The sequence below is a fragment of the Curcuma longa genome, chromosome 8, assembly GCF_044706935.1.
Source record: "Curcuma longa cultivar G26 ecotype Majalengka, Jawa Barat chromosome 8, ITB_CL_G26_1.1, whole genome shotgun sequence".
In the NCBI taxonomy this organism is placed as follows: domain Eukaryota; kingdom Viridiplantae; phylum Streptophyta; class Magnoliopsida; order Zingiberales; family Zingiberaceae; genus Curcuma; species Curcuma longa.
This window is the reverse complement of record NC_133868.1, coordinates 4,917,201-4,936,125: the sequence shown is the minus strand read 5'-3', so window position 1 is coordinate 4,936,125 and position 18,925 is coordinate 4,917,201. Positions and strand designations below refer to the sequence as shown.

General features: G+C 37.3%; 1 protein-coding gene across 2 annotated transcripts; it reads right to left on the bottom strand.

Annotated features, from left to right (window-relative positions):
* Window positions 1-5,238: 5,238 nt before the first annotated feature.
* On the bottom strand, window positions 5,239-17,739 carry LOC141833203 (putative methyltransferase PMT3). 2 transcript variants are annotated; one of them, XM_074720587.1, is made up of 8 exons: window positions 17,547-17,739; window positions 16,416-16,753; window positions 16,166-16,330; window positions 15,862-16,044; window positions 15,046-15,640; window positions 6,988-7,100; window positions 6,639-6,859; window positions 5,239-5,794 (listed from the first exon to the last, which is right to left on the bottom strand). In XM_074720587.1, the coding sequence occupies exons 2-8, from the start codon at window positions 16,671-16,673 to the stop codon at window positions 5,473-5,475; spliced, it is 1,857 nt and encodes a 618-aa protein (XP_074576688.1). In that variant the 5' UTR covers window positions 16,674-16,753; window positions 17,547-17,739; the 3' UTR covers window positions 5,239-5,472. The 2 variants fall into 2 exon arrangements, with proteins under 2 accessions (XP_074576688.1, XP_074576690.1); XM_074720589.1 differs by having other exon boundaries at window positions 17,569-17,739.
* Between the last annotated feature and the right edge of the window lie 1,186 nt (window positions 17,740-18,925).

Below are 18,925 nucleotides of genomic sequence, written 5' to 3'. Positions count from 1 at the left end.
CGGGGGCCTGTAGAAAGGCATAGCGGGAGCGGATCCCGACCTCCATTGAGTGCGGAATCTCAGGATGGAGTTGAGCCTGCCTAGGGAGCAGGTCCCTACCTCCATTGAGTGCGGAATCTCAGGATGGAGTGAAGCATGGAGCTCGGGGGCCTGTAGAAAGGCATAGCGGGAGCGGATCCCGACCTCCATTGAGTGCGGAATCTCAGGATGGAGTTGAGCCTGCCTAGGGAGCAGGTCCCTACCTCCATTGAGTGCGGAATCTCAGGATGGAGTGAAGCATGGAGCTCGGGGGCCTGTAGAAAGGCATAGCGGGAGCGGATCCCGACCTCCATTGAGTGCGGAATCTCAGGATGGAGTTGAGCCTGCCTAGGGAGCAGGTCCCTACCTCCATTGAGTGCGGAATCTCAGGATGGAGTGAAGCATGGAGCTCGAGGCCTGTAGAAAGGCATAGCGGGAGCGGATCCCGACCTCCATTGAGTGCGGAATCTCAGGATGGAGTTGAGCCTGCCTAGGGAGCAGGTCCCTACCTCCATTGAGTGCGGAATCTCAGGATGGAGTGAAGCATGGAGCTCGGGGGCCTGTAGAAAGGCATAGCGGGAACGGACTGGGATTTATCTGTGAGGAAGGAAATGCGCCTGGGGCGCTTATTCTTATTGGTGCATATCAACTGAGAAAATGCATAAAGAAAGTTGGCCTACTGCTAAAAAAGAACAGAAACAGATTTCGTTTCTTCAATTGTGGTAGGGCCTTAGGTGGGTGACGTGCCAAGGCCTCGGCAACCTCTTGTGCTGCGAGTCAGCTAGGTAATAGGATCCTCCTGTATGTTGGCCCATGACTTGGTAAGGTCCTTCCCATTTTGGCTCGAGTTTTCCCTGTCCTTCCATAGGTATCTTTCTTTTCCAGACGAGATCTCCTACAGCGAAGGAGCGGAGTCGAACTCGTCGGTTATACATATGCTCCATGCGTTGTCGGTAGGCCTTTAACCTTGTGTTGGCCCTCTCTCTGGTTTCTGTGATGAGATCCAGCTCCACTGCTCTGCGAGTAGCATTCTCTTCAGGGCCGTTGTAGGCGTCTATCCGCACAGAGTGACATCCTACCTCCACGGGTACCACGGCTTCTTCTCCGTAAACCAGGTGAAAGGGGGTCATTCCCGTGCTCTCCCGTGGAGTGGTTCTGTATGCCCACAAAATGTCAGGGAGTTCATCCACCCAAGAGCCTCCCGCATGATCCAACTTTGTTTTTATTCCCTTGACGAGCTCCCGATTGATGACCTCAGTTTGTCCATTGCTTTGGGGGTAGTATACCGAGGTAAAGGCTTGTTGTATCTGTAAGCCTTCACACCATTCCTTGATCTTCCGTCCCTGGAACTGTCTTCCATTATCGGAGACTATCTTTCTGGGAACCCCGAATCGACAAACTATGTTTTGCCAAAGGAACTTGAGGACATTCTTTTCCGTGATATGTGCCAAAGGTTCGGCTTCCACCCATTTGGAGAAGTAATCGACCGCAACCAGCAAGAACTTTTTCTGCCCTGGCCCCAAAGGAAAGGGTCCTACTATATCCATGCCCCACTGATCAAAGGGACATGACACAGAGGAGGTCTTTAATAGCTCGGCCGGTTGGTGGGTTAGAACTTGATGTTTCTGGCAACTCTTGCAGCTACGGACCAGTTTCTGTATATCTGTCTGCATGGTGGGCCAGAAGTATCCCGCCAGAAGAACCTTGCGTGCCAGGGCTCTTTCTCCCCCATGGTTGCCACAGCAACCGTGATGTATTTCCTGCATGACGTATTCTGCTTCTTCCGGCGCCAGACACTTAAGTAGGGGACGAGAGAAGGCTCGCTTGAATAAAGTGTCCCCTATCATAGTGAATTGGACAGCTCTCTTCCTGATAATCCGGGCTTGTGCTGGGTCTTCAGGTAAAATGCCTCGCGCCAGGAAGGAGATAATAGGGGTTTGCCAATCTTCAGGTCGGGTGGGATTGGAGGAGATGGCGGACTTACAGGGTCCGCTGTGTGAAAAGTTCTTCAGATCCGGCGGTCCTCCCCTGCCTCTTATCTTCTTTGAAGGGTTGCGATTGACTGGAGTGCCTCTTGTGGATAGATGTTGCGAAGGAGCTTTGTTCTTTCTGCTTTGGTGTTATCTCCTTGTTGGGTGTGGCCAACCTGCGGGGGTGAAATGTACTGGTGTGAGGCGCTCCTAGCTGGTATTCCTAGCGGTGTAGGTAGGCGGGTCCCTTCTGGCCTTCTTATGTGGGTTGTGGTGGAGAAGACCAATAGGAGACCCTTCCTCTAGGTAGGGCCGGGCGCCTACAGTTGGGCGCTGGCCCCTGGTACATGTCGGCCTCCGGTGTAGGTCGGCTTATGATGCGGCGACCTGGTGATGAGGTCGGCTTATGGTGCGGCGACCTGGTGACGAGGTCGGCTTATGTTGCGGCGACCTACTTAGGAGGTTGTCCTTTGGTTGTGGTTTTACTTCCTGTTAGTTGTGAGGTATCAGGTGGGTCTGCAGGAGTTGGTCTGGTGTGTTGGTCCTGCCTTTGCCCTAACTGGGAGGTGGGTTAGGGGCTAGTATGCCTACCTGGTTCTGTGAGATGTCTTCGGTGCAGATGTTCGTTACTTTAGCGGGGTTGGTTGTGTGGCATGTGTGGGGTGCTGTTCCTGGCTGCGGGGATAAGGTGTCTGTATTCCGCTCTCTGGGATAAGGTGTGTGCCTGAGATTCGGGCTGCCACGTGTCTTCTGGGGGCCCCCCTTATCCTACCTGTTTTGCCCACGTCGTTCCATCCGGATCTCGCGTACGGGTCGCACGGGATAAATATATAAATATGAAGATAAAATTTAAATATTCAATGGAGATGGGAATAAAAATGGATATAATAAATGAGATAGGGATGGAAGATATAGAATTTGATTTAAATCCGACCTATTGTCATCCCTAGGACTTGATAAAATTAAAATAGTCTTTACTAACTTGATAAAAATAATTAAATTTCATCAAAATCATGATCAAAATAATTTTAAAATAGTTATAATACAATTATAACTAAATCCTAAAATTATAAATTCTAAATCTTTATATCTATCTTAAATATTATTATATCAAAATATTTTTATTAAATTGATCAAAATTATTTAATTTTAATAAAATCATCTTAAATTAATTAAAATTATTTTAAAATGATTGTAGTAATTACTTATAGTTATTACACATTAAAGAATTAACTAACTACAGAATAATTATTATACGTTCTAACAATTAATCATAGTAATAAGTTGTAACAACTCTAGGGTAGTTGTTATAATATTATTAAAATTAAAGATATTTTTTAGATAAAACATATGAGGTGCCTTTTTATTTTTATTTTTTTTTGAAAAACATATATTCTATTGACTATTTACATAATTTTAAATTTGAAATGTCCTTTTAATTTTTATCCTAATATAATTTCATAAATGTAAAATCTTTTATATGATTCATAAAATATATTATATTTTTTAATTTGATTTGATGAAGTAGGATTAGGGTTTTTATTTTAAAAAAAAAAGAGAGAAGGATAAAATCCAAATGGATTGGTTAAGTTAAAGCAGAAATGTTGAAAAACAAGTCCAACGAATTAATTAATTAAATAAGTAGGATGCATCGATGGGTCTGTTGAACTAAATTCAGTAAGTAGGTTAGATGAGTTAATTCGACTGATTGATTGTTAAATAGAATGAATAAATTAGTTAGACTGAACCAGTAAACTGAGTTAGTCAAAGTGGTTTTATCAAACTAGGTCGTGTCAAATAAAATATTTTATATAAATATATTATAGTTTAGTAGCCTTTAATTTCTACTCCACTTTGAACTCTATTAGTGAATCATTTTTAAATCATCATTCTATTTTCTACTCTTAAGATTATTTTTAGAGGTGAAAAAATCAGTGATTATAAGTCAAACTTAAACTTGGAATATTTGTTCTTTGTATCAGGAACAGTACTAACCTCCAACCAACTTCACTTTATTTTGATCGTTTAATGTGTTGATATCAATTGGTCAACTAAAATGCTCCATCAGTTGACTCATCAATGTAGTCATTAATTGATGTGACTGTCCTTATGCAACTCTTTTCCTACAATAATTCTCTCTAAGTTTCTTACTATAGCTATAGTTGAATAGTCTATTTGTTGACCAATCAACTTGTCAATTGGCTAATCGACTCAACCCATATCAATTGATTGACTTGCCTCGTTAGTTGATCATAAATATTTTATTCAATAGTTGAAATAGTATCAACTTAATCATTAATCAACTAATATATCAACTACAACCATCCTAATAGTCCTAATAATTAGGTTTATTTATGTTGAGATTTATTCTTTTAGATATATATTATTTCAATACTTAACTCATAAAGAGTGATCGCTTTGTCTCGAAGTCATCAGTTACCTCGAGTGCATCTGAACTCTTATCTCACTCTAGGTATTATCTTTACATCTTCACCAATTAGAACTGTCAAACGAGCCAACTCATAGCGGAGCGGATCAACCTGTTAAAAACTCATCATATGATGGAACGGGATGGGCCGACCCACTAACTTAGCGAGTTGGAAAATTTTCAACCTAACCCAACTTAAGGCAGTTTCGGATTAGGCGGGCTAACCCACGGACTTATCAAAAAATTAAAAAAAATATTAAAAATTTTTAATTTAGATTGTAGTTTAAACGGATCAAGTTGAAATATTTAAATTTGAATTATGATTTAGACAGATCAAGCCCACTAATTTATTAAATTTTCTCTTTTAATTTTAAATTTAGAAGAAAAAAATAAATTTTCTCAACCCATGAGCTGACCCACATAGATCAGGAGTTTAGATAGATTGACCCACTTCAACTTAATTTAAAATTGATTAATAAAATTTTAACCCAATCCGTTTAAATTGTTCAACAGGATGAATCAACTCGACTGATCTAATCCAAATTGACAGCTCTACATCCATGTATATTGCCTCCCCTAGCTCAGTTATACTTGAATGCTCCATGTTCTAGTCACTCAGATTTTTACAAACCTAAAGCCATCCAGTTATCAATTGACTTTGGCAGCACTAAATCTTCTTTTTATATGTTTCTCTAAGTCATGTATACATTAAATATGCATATCAAATACTAATATGATTTTAACTTAAGTTATTTATTCAAACATCAAAATTTAGAGATATAGCGTAGGCAAAAGTTAAGACTCAAGTAGGTAATAGAATCATTCAATTTTTATTCCACAAAGCAAAGATGATGGCAATTAGCATGTACAGAAACAAGACGCTACCAAAGAAGAATAAGAATGTGCTAAATGACAGCACTTACCTGCTTCAGTCTACAAACATAATACCGACGAGTCATTAAGAGATTCGAGTCTCACCAAGAATACCAAAAGAATTGATTTATAAGACAAGACATTTATATTTTTCTTTTAGTTAGCTCCGTGAATCCAAGGGCATTATGCTGAATCCTTGGTGCCTTCATCGATGAGCCACAGCTTTTTCTGTATCACTAATATGCCTTCCTTGTCTTCCAAATCTGAATTGGCTTCGGCGTCTGCAGTAGCTACTGATTCCCAGTGCAGAGCCGGCAGATACTTCTTGATGAAGGCTATGATTGGCTTCTTGTCCCGGAAGATCACAAAACCAGTTGGTCTAAGAATGCGGTCCATCTCGAGTAGCAGGTCCTCGGCGCTGCACCCTTTCTTTTCAATGTCAGAGAAAACGGTCCAAGCATGAAGGAAGTCGTAAGTCCGAGGGTACGTTGAGAAGGCCTCGCACCTGCCCAAGATTTGATGAATATAACAATGTGAATGGCCAAGAACACGATATCTCATTTTAAAAATTCAAAGGAAGAATCACGGTTGATTTATATCTAAAGAAATCTATTGGATACAGCCGCGAAATGCTTCAATGCATGGCTGAGGGGAAAAAGAGAAAACACACATCTATGAACACAAACAACTAATATGGAAAATGCGACATGAAACGAATTGGAACACAAACAATAATGACAGCCTAAAGCGAATTTTAAGTGCTTCAATTGGATATGGAAAATGCATGATTGGACAAAGGTGGATGTAAAACTTGAGCTCCTTGCGTCAGATATGTTTCAATCAACAGGAAATTGTATGTCTGTTTTTGCCCCACATTGTATTAGATGGGAAAATATAAACTGTTCAAACCAAAGGCACTGATGTTTTACACTTAAGCTCCATAAGAGAAGGTTTACAGGCTATTCCTATCAGATACGAAGAATGATATCTACACGGCAATCGTTTAGATAAAATCTGTTACAGATTAACCTCACAGTTATGTAGTATAATAGGCTACTGTAATCAATTTACAGGCCATTCCTAGAATAAACAAGCATAGAGTATGAGCAATATGGGGGAGCATGAAAATAAATGACATTATTAACAAAAAATAAGCAATCTAGCTATATCAAACAAGCTACAAAAGCATGTAATCAGATATGATAAAGAATGTATAGTTCTTGAATAACTCACCAACGACATAGTTGGCAAATATGTATGCAGAATTATTACGCACAGGTTACATGTGGAAGGAATATACAGTAGTAATAAGCAGAATAGTCTCCTTCATAAGGGAAATATAGGCTTACCAATCATGTGTAGTGCCAATTAGGCCTCTGTCATAAATTATTTTGAGGGTGTTAGGTCCATCTTCTGGTACAACGTTCATAACCCAAACAGGCACCTCTTTTAGAGCAGCAGCAAATGAACCCAAGTTTGCTTTCATATCCATCACGTTTCTCAGTGTATTTGGCATGATCTTTGAACCCAATAGGCTCCAATAGCTATCAACCCTCTGATGCCAGATTTCCTGTGAAATGTGTGCATCATTAGAAAAACGAATCTGTTCCAGCAAGAATCACTTCTTTACTTGCATGTCTGTACTATAATCATTGTTGTTAACGAACCATGATATACAATGACATTTACGACATTTACCATGTCTTTTTCAAACATGTCTGTTGAAATACCAAAATCAGCAAGGCGTGGAGGAGGGGTTGTCAAGCGAGCTGGCCAAGGAGCCAATCCACTTCCCCCGTCTCTTTGGATCTCTGCAAAAGAGAATACTCACAAAAAATTAGCATAAAAAAATTTCGGTGACAAAAGAGCTAAAGATATGTAACCTTGCTTAACTACCCCATTTAATCATGGTTATTGCAGTGAAATGTATCAAGGATAATATCAGTGATGATACACAAATCTATTTCCACTCCAGACACAAATGTTTGCTTGCTATCATGCCAGTAACTTTTGATGAAGCTGAAGATGACACCTTTTGTAAGACAATTTAGCATGAGGCACTCAAACATCACAAAATTGTTTTTAAAGTCTCTCCTTTCCTATTTAAATATTTCAAGCATCATTATATACTTCTACCAATATGCACTATCCTTTATAGTTGGTCTTCTTCAGTTATACTAATACAATGGCCATATTCTCAACATCCAAAAGTTTATACACAACTTAAACCACCTTAAGTCTTCTTGGAGTATATAATAATCATTTTTACCTGTGGAAACAATGATCAGTCATAAATCTGAGGCCAGAAGCCCTTTTTTGGATTCAAAATCAGTGATCTGCCAACCAAATTAATAACACACAAGGCAAATGGAAGATCAGTGAATAACTGTAAAACTTTCGAGATTGTGAATGGTACAGTTTTTCCATGATAAAAGCTTGCCATTTACACGTATCAATTCCAAGAGTCATTTTGGAAAAGGCAACCAATATAAATGCAATCACTTGTCGAGTTAACTCACAATATCCGCAATATGTAGGTAATATGTTAAATGTGAAACCTATTAATCCTAAGTGGGATTTTTATGAAATTAACAGTTAGAAAAACACCCAAAAATTCAAGTTATGTTTTCCTGGCTATGCCATTACTTTGTGACACAGCTATGTTGGCAAGGTTTAAGAATCAACAAAAAATTCAGGCAAATAATCTCATAGTCAAACGTTGAGCATAGAGTAAATCAAAGCATTTCTTTAAGTAGATAATATAGTCGCTGCTTCAATCAATAGAAAAAAACTATTAAGTAAAAAGTACTGCTTCATTTAATGTTAGAAAATGTTGGAAAGAGATGATAAGGATCGCGGAAAATAAGGAATCAAAATAATGTTGAAAAGAGATGATAAAGATTACTAAAAATAAGGAATAAAAATAATATTGGAAAGAGATGATAAGGATCATTGAAAATAAGGAATAAAAATCATAATCCTTCAAATTAGTTATGATGTAATTATTTGGCTTAATTATAGGGATTTTTTCCTAAGTTAGAGATCATAGAGTTGTATATATATTTATATCATTTTTCAATGAATGAAACACAGATTTCTTCATAATTCTTTTCTAATTTCATTGATTTCATGGTATCAGAGCTAGGTCCCAATCACACCAAGAGTTCGACCATGGATTCGTTAAATTCCCTTGGAACCATCGTCGCAACTTCGGATATGAATCATTCTCTGCAAATTACCCAACACAAACTGAATGGGTCAAATTTCAGAGAATGGTTTCAATCTGCGCTTTTGGTGATTCAAGGAAAAGGAAAAGTGGGTCATCTAACTGGTGAAACACCAATCCCAAAATTGAGTAATGCAACGTACAATGCATGAGAAGTTGAAAATTCCATTGTCATGGCTCGGTTGATTAATTCAATGGAGCCTCAAATTGGAAAGACTTGCCTATTCTACAAAAATGTTCAAGAAATTTGAAATGCAATCCAAGAGATGTACTCGGATCTTCAAAACGCATCTCAATGTTTTGAAATCTGATCAAATATGCGAAACATAAAGCAAGGATCAATGACAGTGATTGAGTATCACAACCATTAATTTATGGCAAGAAATGGATCTGTTTTACATAATTCCATAGAAGTGTGCTGAGGATGGAGTGTTGTATAACAAGGTCCTTGAAAAGGATCGAATATTTGACTTTCTTCAAGGTCTCAACAAAGACTTGGATGAAGTACGAGGTCGCATTTTGAGAGTCAAACCTCTTCCTTCCCTCCGTGAAGTATTTGCTGAAGTTCAACGAGGAGAAAGCAAGAAGAAAGTTATGATGAAGCCTTCCACTCTCAACATCGCAGAAGAGCAACCGAAAGGATCTGTTTTTAGCAGCCACTCGACCACAATTCCATAAACGGAGAGAAAACCAACTATGGTGTGAGCATTGTGAGAAGTCAAATCACACTAAAGAAACCTGTTGGGACATTCATGGAAAACCCCCAAATTGGAAGCCACGAAATCAAAGGACATGAAAACCATCAGCCCACATAGCTAAATCCAATGAGCTAAAGAAGACTCCTCCAACACCTTTTACTCTTGAACAAATGGAGATTTTGATGTCCATATTCCACAAAAACCAAAATTCTAAAATTTTTGGACTCCACTCCTAAGGTTGCAATCGCCCAACGAGGTAATATCTCATCGACCTTATTATCACAAAGAAATTTATAAAGATAAATGGATTGTTGATACCGTTGCATCTGACCACGTGACGAGGCAATACATAGCTTTTTCGAATTACAAAATATGCACTGATTAAGTGAAAGATTCAATGGCAAATGGAAATGCAATTACGGTGGCAGGGATTGGAGATATTCTTGTTCAAGGACTTCAATTGAAATATGTCTTGCATGACATTTCTTTATTATTGTTGTGTATTTCAAGATTCATCTTCAAGGAAGGTGATTGGTAATGCTGAAGAACGAAGAGGCCTCTACTATGTCACTAGTTCTTCCCTATAACCGAAGCCACCAATTACTCTCTCTATGTCTAGTTCAAAAAATTCGGAGGTACTCTTATGCATAGACGTTTAGGACACCAAGTTTGCAATATTTGAAGTACTTGTATCCAAAATTATTCCTTAATAATGATCATCTTTTTTTCACTATGTCATTCATCCTTACTAAGCAAACCAGAAAACAAAGTTATCCAATGCACAATTATCAATCTTCTAAACCATTTCACCTAGTTTATAGTGACATTTGGGAGGCAACTGTTACATTTGAGAGGTGTCCTAAAGATAATCACCTTAAGTATTGTCTTATTTATTTGATAAATAAAAGAAAATTCACTATTTTAGTGTTCATTTTATATGTATATGATTTGATCTTAAACTCAATTAATGAAGTCTACAATACAAAGCATATCATGAGAGAAATTGTGATTAAATTACAATTAGTGAGTATCTCATCATGTGTAATTATGTACGTATTGAAATCTTCCTTAGTCAATGAATTGATGAAACTGGACATCATCAATTCTATGAGACTAGCACATGTTATACTCCTTGATTTATCCAAGCGGTCAATCCTCGCTGGCTGGAAACATAGGGATGTTGAAAGTTAACATGTGGATGCTAATTAAAGATAACTAGTTCATCGAATGTGACCTGCTGTAAGACTTTATGTGGTTCTTTATATATCAATAAAGATCTCATTACAGCTCGAATGCAAGTTTCCTTAGACTTGAAATATTCAAGTCATCTTGGTCATAGAGGCTTATACTTTGATATCTTAGCAAAACATCTCCTAAAAGGTGTATGTCCAGGATGATTGGGTATAGGTCAATATGCCCGAAGGTGTTTGAATAACTCATAGAGGATTCACCACTTCTTTTATAAAGAGACGTATACCCTATAACCTCTTGTCAAGATTATTACTTGTAAGTCTTTGGTCAAAGCAAACATGTCAAAAGGATGGTCTTCTTAGACATGTGTTTTTGAATAATTTGAATCTACAGAACAAGGAACTACTACTTAAGTTAGATGTGACGTAATCAACCTAATGGAAACTGACACATAGACTATATCCTGAACCAAATAGGTATAAGATAGGTGAAAGGAACAAAGGCACTAATAATTGTAGCTGCTGAATAATTCAAAATATGTTCTGAAATCAACCGTAATTTTTCGATCAATTGAGAATCATGATGTATTACTACGTGACACTCATGATCTATTCATAATTAATAATTAATTATGAATGGTCAATATAACCGAGAACCTATTGGATCACATGCACTATGAGTATATCTTAAAGACTTAAAAACAAATTAGAGAATAAAATTCTCAAAGAAAGATAGATTAAGTCTGGTTGAACCAAGTAAAAGACAAATACAAAAAATATTTATAGGTCCGCACTTGAGACCTCTTATAGGTCACACCTCATGCAGGCAAGTTGAGCCTATTCATGCGACATGGGCTTGGATTTTTGTTCACACCTCTTGTAAGTGAGTCAGGCCTACATATATAATACGGGATTGGGCTAGTCCCTCAAACCTTAATGAAGAGGTATATAAATACCTCTCCATGGAACAAAGAAAAGAAGAATTTTTATTTTTCTTTTGTTTTTGTTGTCATTGCCCATCAAGAGGGTCTTCCCCCTCCTGTGCCACCTACAAGCCCTTCGCCCTCTTCTTTCCTTCCTCACTTGGATCGTCCTCGAAAGGAAGAACTCCTAGAGTCGTCGATTTTCCTCCTTAAAGTCGTCGGCCTCTCTCTTCTCACGTGTCGTCTCCTTGATTTGGCTAGTACCAAACGGAGAGACAACTTATGGCTTGCGAAGTCATCTTAAAGATATCTCGGCATGGATACTAATAAAGGCAAGTCTTATGAGGCTTGTTAGGTGATTTCTTTTCATCTAACATCGTCGAAAAGGTATGACTTTTAAACAACTCTTTTTGATCTATATTTATGTCTTACACATGTATGATCTTGTTTTTTGGGATGCACAAAACTTTTAAGAAAATTTGTTTCGCTTCCATTACATGTTTTTCGAAAACATACGTTCGTATCCCGTGAAAAACCCCAACAACAGCTAGAGTGGAGGATTTAACAGGCAAGAGATGATTCATCACATTCATAGATGACCATACTCATGCTTGTTTGGTTTATCTCCTTAAACATAAATTTGATGTCAAGTATGTGTTTCCACAATTTCATAAAATGATAAGGAATTTATTCCAATGAAACATCCACATACTCTGCACAAATAATGGAGGAGAATACTTTGCTCACAACCTTAGGGATTACCTTCTTCAAAATGACATTTTTCATCAAAGCTCATATCCATCTACACCTCAACAGAATAGGATTGCAGAACCGAAAAATGGCATCTATTAGAAGTAGCAAGATCTCTCATGCTCACCAATTCTATCCCTCATTACTTTTGGGGTGACTCCCTCTTAACTGCAACCTACCTCATTAATAGGGTTCCAACAAAAGTCCTTAAATTCAACACACCAATCAATTGTCTCCAAAATGAATTCTCTTATATTTGTCATTTTAACTCTCTCCCATGAAAAGTATTTGGGCATCCAATGTTTGTACATAACAACAATCCTACACATGGGAAACTTGACCCAAAAGCCCTCAAATGCATCTTCATTGGCTATTCACCCACTCAAAAAGGATACAAGTGCTACAATCCTATCACAAGAAAATTCCATGTGTCCTATGATATTACATTCTTGGAGGATGAATCCTTCTATTCTAATGATTATCTTCAAGGGGAGAATTCAAGGGAAGCTAATCATTAGGATCCTTCAATCTCTTTACATGTATCACCCTTACTCATTGGGACTCCCCCACCTTCATCATCACATAATGTAATCACAGAAATTAGTCAAGAACCTTTGCAGCCTTTATAACAACAAAATGAACCAATTCTTTATTCAAGGAGGCCCCGAGTCACTCAGCAGGTCCAATCATCAGAACTAATGGCGGATCCACCACAAGATCCACAAGGAAATGTTCCTAAAGATGATCTAGACATTCCCATTGCTCTGAGGAAAGGGACAAGGATGTGTACTCAACATCCAATTGAAAGGTATGTATCTTATGATCAGTTGTCTAACAATCATTGGGCATTTGTCTCTCAACTTGCTCACGTGGAGATTCCTACAAATATATATGATGCCTTAAAAAATTCAAAGTGGAGGGATGTTGTTTTTGAAGAAATGAAAGCCTTGAATGATAATGACACTTGGGAAATAGTAAATCTGCCCAAAGGAAAGAAGGTAGTAGGTTGCAAATGGATTTTTTCTATTAAAATAGGACTAGAAGGCAAGATAGAGAAGCACAAAGCACGTTTGGTGGCTCAAGGGGGGATACACAAACATATGGGCTTGACTATGAAGAAACATTTGCACCTATTGCAAAGCTAAATTCTATAAGCGCGCTTCTATCCATTGCAGGAAACTTAGACTAGGAATTCCATCAATTAGATGTTTCAAATGCATTTCTAAATGGGACTCTTAATGATGAAGTCTATATGAAGATACCCTTGGTTCGAGAACAAGGAAACATTAAGATCAGTTTGCAAGTCAAAGAAGATCCTATACGGATTAAAACCATCTCCTAAGGCGTGGTTCACTTGATTTAGCACTGTCATGAAAAGCTTTGGGTACACACAAAGTCAAGCAGATCATTCTCTCTTCGTCAAACAGTCAAGGGATGGAAAGAAATCTATTTTGATTGTGTATGTTGATGATATCGTGATCACGGGCGATGACGACAATGAGATTGCAAACCTCAAAGGGCTGCTACAATCTGAATTCAAGGTAAAAGACCTTGGAAGACTTCAATATTTCCTTGGAATGGAAATAGCTAGAAACAAAACCGGGATTTTCATTTCCTAAAGGAAATATATCGATCTACTAAAGAAAACAAGAAAACTTGGCTGTCATCCAGCAAGTACTCCAATGGAAATAAATTGGAAGCAACAAAATTCAAACGATGATGCTCCAACTGATAAAGAGAGGTATACACATCTTGTTGGAAAACTAATCTATCTATCACTTACTAGGCCTGATATTGCCTATGGTGTTAGTATAGTTACTCAATTTATGCATGCCCCCACTGTGAGACATCAAATTGCAGTGGACCAGATTCTTCAATATTTGAAAGGGACTCCAAGGAAAGGTATACTGCTCAAGAAAAGTGATAATAGAACAGTTTAAGGATTTGCCGATGCTGATTGAGCCGGTTCACTTGAAGGTAGCAAGTCTACAACTGGATATTGCACTAAAGTTTGGGAGAATATTGTTACATGGCGGAGCAAGAAACAAACAGTTGTTTCAAGGAGTAGTGCAGAGGTAAAATATCGAGTCATCGCACAAGGGATGTGTGAATTAATTTGGATTGAATGACTATTGTAGACTTACATGTTCAATTTGAAGACAAAATGAAATTGTATGGTGACAATAAGTTAGCTATAGCAATGGTTCACAATCCTATTCAACATGATCAGATAAAGCATGTTCGTATCGATAGAAACTTTATAAAATCTGAGATTGAACATGGGAAGATCCATCTTTGTTATGTGCCTTCAGAATCACAAGTTGTTGACCTTCTTACTAAACCGTTGTTGAAGAAAATAAGTCCAAATTGGGAATGATTGATATCCATTCACCAACTTGAGAGGGAGTGTTTGAAAGAGATGATAAGGATCACGGAAAATTAGAAATCAAAATAATGTTGGAAAGAGATAATAAGGATTACTGAAAATAAGGAATAAAAATAATAATGGAAAGAGATGATAAGGATTTTTTTCCTAAGCTAGAAATCATAGAGTTGTATATATATTTGTATCATTGTTCAATGAATGAAACACAGATTTATTCATAATTCTTTTCTAATTTCATTGATTTCAGAAAATACCTACATTAGGTAGCATGGAGTATGGTAACAAAACTTATGCTAGAGAAGGAATTGAAGGCTTCTGATTGAGACATATGTTTAAAATTCCTAGTTTAGTGCAACATAGTTTAATTCCTTATCATCGTTTGAATCCTCTAATCCAGAGGGTCAATGCTAAATTCTCGCTGCTATTTAAATCAGCAATTTTCACTTTTCTAGGATAAAACTAATCAAATATCCAAAACATCTACCCAATGAAATATAGGATACCTCAATATATATATATAGATCTATAGAGAAAGATGTTATATCTAGGATCAATATTCCCCCATAAAAAGCTCAGTACTCACGTTCAGAGTAAGGAGAAATACAAGCCTCCATTGGGACACCCCAAACGGCATCTGGATCATTATTAGATTTGCACAGAGGTGGCTGAGTTCCTGGTGCTCTCTTCATGTAACAATCATTTGTCAATGGTTTAACCCATATTACAGTTTGGTTCTTTTTGGCAGCAATCTTCCAACACATTCGTTCGACTAGTGCACTCATATGTTTCCAAATTCTCAGGTCTTCTTCATCTTGTGCATATGCTTCAGGAGATGAATAAGCGAAATAGCCTCCTGGCCTAAGCAGCCTATCTAACTCAAGGAGAAGGATTCCATCTCTTTGCAGCCAATCAATTCGACATCGAGAACAATGTGCAAATTCAAAAGATCTGCTTGGATAAGGAAGCCTCTTAGTACCAAGGACACCAAGGTAGGCAGGAATTCCCCTCTCAAGTGCAAATTGAATCTGATTTTGATGAACATCATTAGGTGCCAAAGACATAGCTATGATATCAGATGACAAGAGATATCCTCCAAAGCTAGCAACTCCACAACCAACATCCAGAACTGTACGAAGTCTTCCTTCATCGTTTAGTATATTGTTCGAGAAGTTAAGCATCTGTCAATCCAAATAAAGAATTAGTTTTCTTTGTTTCAAGACAAATCAATGAGTGAACCAGACAAGAGGCTGCTAGGGAAAATAAGGCCCAGAGGACAAAAATGACTAGTCAATTTGAAAAAGAAGATTTCATAAGCATCCCCCATTGTGAATGATAGAAGCATAATTTAAAAAGAAAAAAGAAACTTTTCATGATATTAATTCACAAAATGTGGACTTACATTTGCAATGTGTGAAATATATTTATCAGCTCCATAATGAAAATGAGTTCCACCTCCTGGAAAAACAATCTTATCTCCCTTTACAACCATCCAGTTCTGGTCAGATTTCTCATGTGCTAGATGTGTGTGAGGAATGTTTACTTGCCAAACTTCATCTCTGCTTTGTGGCCACTTTATTGGTACCTACAGCATCATATACAAAAATAGGTACTTAGAAGACTCAGAGAACATGAAACAGCACAGTCACACAGAAAATGAAGTAAAACGTTCAGGACATCTCTGAAAGAGACATTGCATGTCTAACCTTGTAGCTAGTTGGTGGGGGAATCAAACAGTTGTAGCGCTTCTCAGGCTGTGGGCAATGTCTTTCATAATGTTCCATCAGAGACAAATCTAGCTTAAGTCTAGTCTGGTAAATAAGATTTCTGTCTAGGCAAGGAATGAGCTCTGAATGTCGATCATCGCAGACCTGTAGGAAAGTAGAGAAAAATAATTAGAGTTTCTAAATTCATTGATGAACCAAAAGACAAATGGCTAGTTCCAACTTCACTTACAGGAAAGCTTTTTGGTAGGAGGCCATCATCTCCCTCCTGACTAAAAATAGACTCATCCGATTTTCCTAACTCTGAATTATCCACACTAGACCAGCCAATCGTTCTTGAAAATTTGGTACCATATTCAATTGCAGAGTTAGCATGCTGCCCTTGAGTACCAAAGGAGCCATAGTATAGAACCAAAACAATTAGACAAAGGAACCCGATACACAATGATGGGACCAAGTGTTTCTTTTGGCCTCCATCTCTCCCCCTCATCGTGTTGGAAATAGAGCTCTAGCAGAGAGCTAAGTATCAGGATACTCAAAATAACATCCAAAGTCTAAGCATATGAGACCCTGCAGCAGAATAGGTTTAGAATCAGCACAAGGTGTTCAATAGTGGCCTAAACTCCAACAAGCCTGTGATACAACATTTCTGAAGAAGAATCACAAAGTAACTGTGATATTTTACAAAATTTCTGAAGAAGAATCACAAAGTAACTGTGATATTTTAACGAGTAAAAAACCTGCAAGAGCCAGATGTTTCTAAGAACTTATCGTCATAAAAAAAAGGAGAAACTGAAATCAAAACACATATTGTAGGATGTCAACAAAACGAATAAGAAAAAGGATAATTGAAGTAATGGAGAAAGAAACCATATGAATTAAAGATAAAACAAAGTGAAAAAAATATAGACTCTGCGACTATACTTGTGTTTCATAGCACAGACTTGGTGAAAAGGAAGGGAAACAGGTAAAAATCCATTTTTTTTAATCAAGCAACAAAAATAAGAAGCAACCAGAACCTAGTTAGGTCAATCTAGCAACTCCCTCAACAGCACACCAGCAATAAAACCACTGCTGATTAGAATTGCATCCCCAAAGGACCAATCCACGAATCTCACCCTCACAGTGCTTAAAACACCGATAGAAGAAAAAAAACGAACAAATTATTTCTTTTCAGAAAACCTTGGAAGTTCGAGAATTGAGCCAAGAATACCAACACTATCGCCCGCGCAGATCTTACGAACATCTACCTGATCAGGAAAGAAACCCCACCAAAACAACCACAATCACCAAAGAAGAACAGCATAAAAAACCACTGCGCAGATCGCAACAAGAATAGGAACGAAATCAAGAGAATGGTTACCGAGAGTCTGAAAACGAAAGACCTGATGCCGATTTTTGCGAAATCCTAAACGAGATCTCCACGGATCCCAGCACGATGGCAGAGGTGCAGCGGAGGAAGTGGAGGAAGCGAGTGTGCGAGAGATGGAGTGAGAAGAGATCAGATCTGGGGAAGAGAGAGAGAGATGGGAGATTTATATAGGCAACAACGGCATTGAAGAATGTTTGTGTCGGCAACGAATCATGCAGTCGATCAAATAGAACAAGCGCTTAAGCTTGACCCGAATCCCTCATAATATATAATATATATATATAGATATATTGACCTATAGATAGATCATATATAAAGTCAGGATAATCTATTGGGCCTTAGAGCCCTAGATTGACTTATATTACCTACCAATAATAGCAACACTTTATGCTTAATTTTGTTTTACTTAAAATTATTTTTGTCAATGAGATCATATATGATAATAAATTAATATTAGTTTAAAAGGTTTTTAAGGAAGTTAGTTTGGATTCCACATGGAAGGTTGATTTAATTGGAGAGCATACTTCAACAAAAACAAAAAAAAAAGTGAAATTCACCATCCACGATTATATGTAAAGAGATAAATCAGAAAGTTGTAGTTGACCACGACAAAGGAGTAATTGGAGAGCATACAATGACAAGATAGGTAGATATGAAAATTAAGGCATCTATCTAGTTGCTATCAATAATATTAACTCTATAAAAAATAATTCATTTTTGGATCAAAATGATCCTATAAGCATAGTTTGGATTTTTCCTTTTGGTTCGGAGGTAGGTGATTATTTCGTGAAAAAATGAAGAGATATAACATGAATATACTATATGATTTTAATATTATAAAAAATTAGATATGCAAAATGAAAAATTTTAAAATCTATATATGTAATTCAATAAAATACTATTAAAAAAAGACAAAGGATCATTTTAAATTATTCTCAATCCTCTCTTTTTGTTCTTCCACTTTTTTATCATTTCTATCCTACCTTTCCTTATAGGTATTGAGCCTTATTGATAAGGGCCCTACCTAGATAATAAAAAAATATTATTTTAAATTCAGTCACGGAAAAAGATTATCGAATTTCGAAATCAAAAAATAAAAAAGTTTAATGAGTCTCACATCTTATTAAAAGACATCTTAATCTTGATAGAAAAAAGAAATAAAATATTATTCTACGACTAAACTACAGTATAGTAACAACGACACTCTAGCAATTTTCAAACATCCACAATTCGAGTCTCAATTACAACGGGACATTGTAGAATGATTTGCTCTGATAGGATGGAAAATTTGAAACATTAACTACTAGATAATGAAATGTTTACATTTTCAAATTTACTTTATGACAGATGAAAAAAATTCATGAAATTGA

Coding starts and splice junctions, on each gene's coding strand:
- LOC141833203 (XM_074720587.1), bottom strand. CDS start 16,673: ATGAGGGGGAGAGATGGAGGCCAAAAGAAACACTTGGTCCCATCATTG. Junction 16,331..16,415: donor TCCTACCAAAAAGCTTTCCT/GTAAGTGAAGTT, acceptor ACTTTCCTACAG/GTCTGCGATGATCGACATTC. Junction 16,045..16,165: donor CCCCACCAACTAGCTACAAG/GTTAGACATGCA, acceptor ATGATGCTGTAG/GTACCAATAAAGTGGCCACA.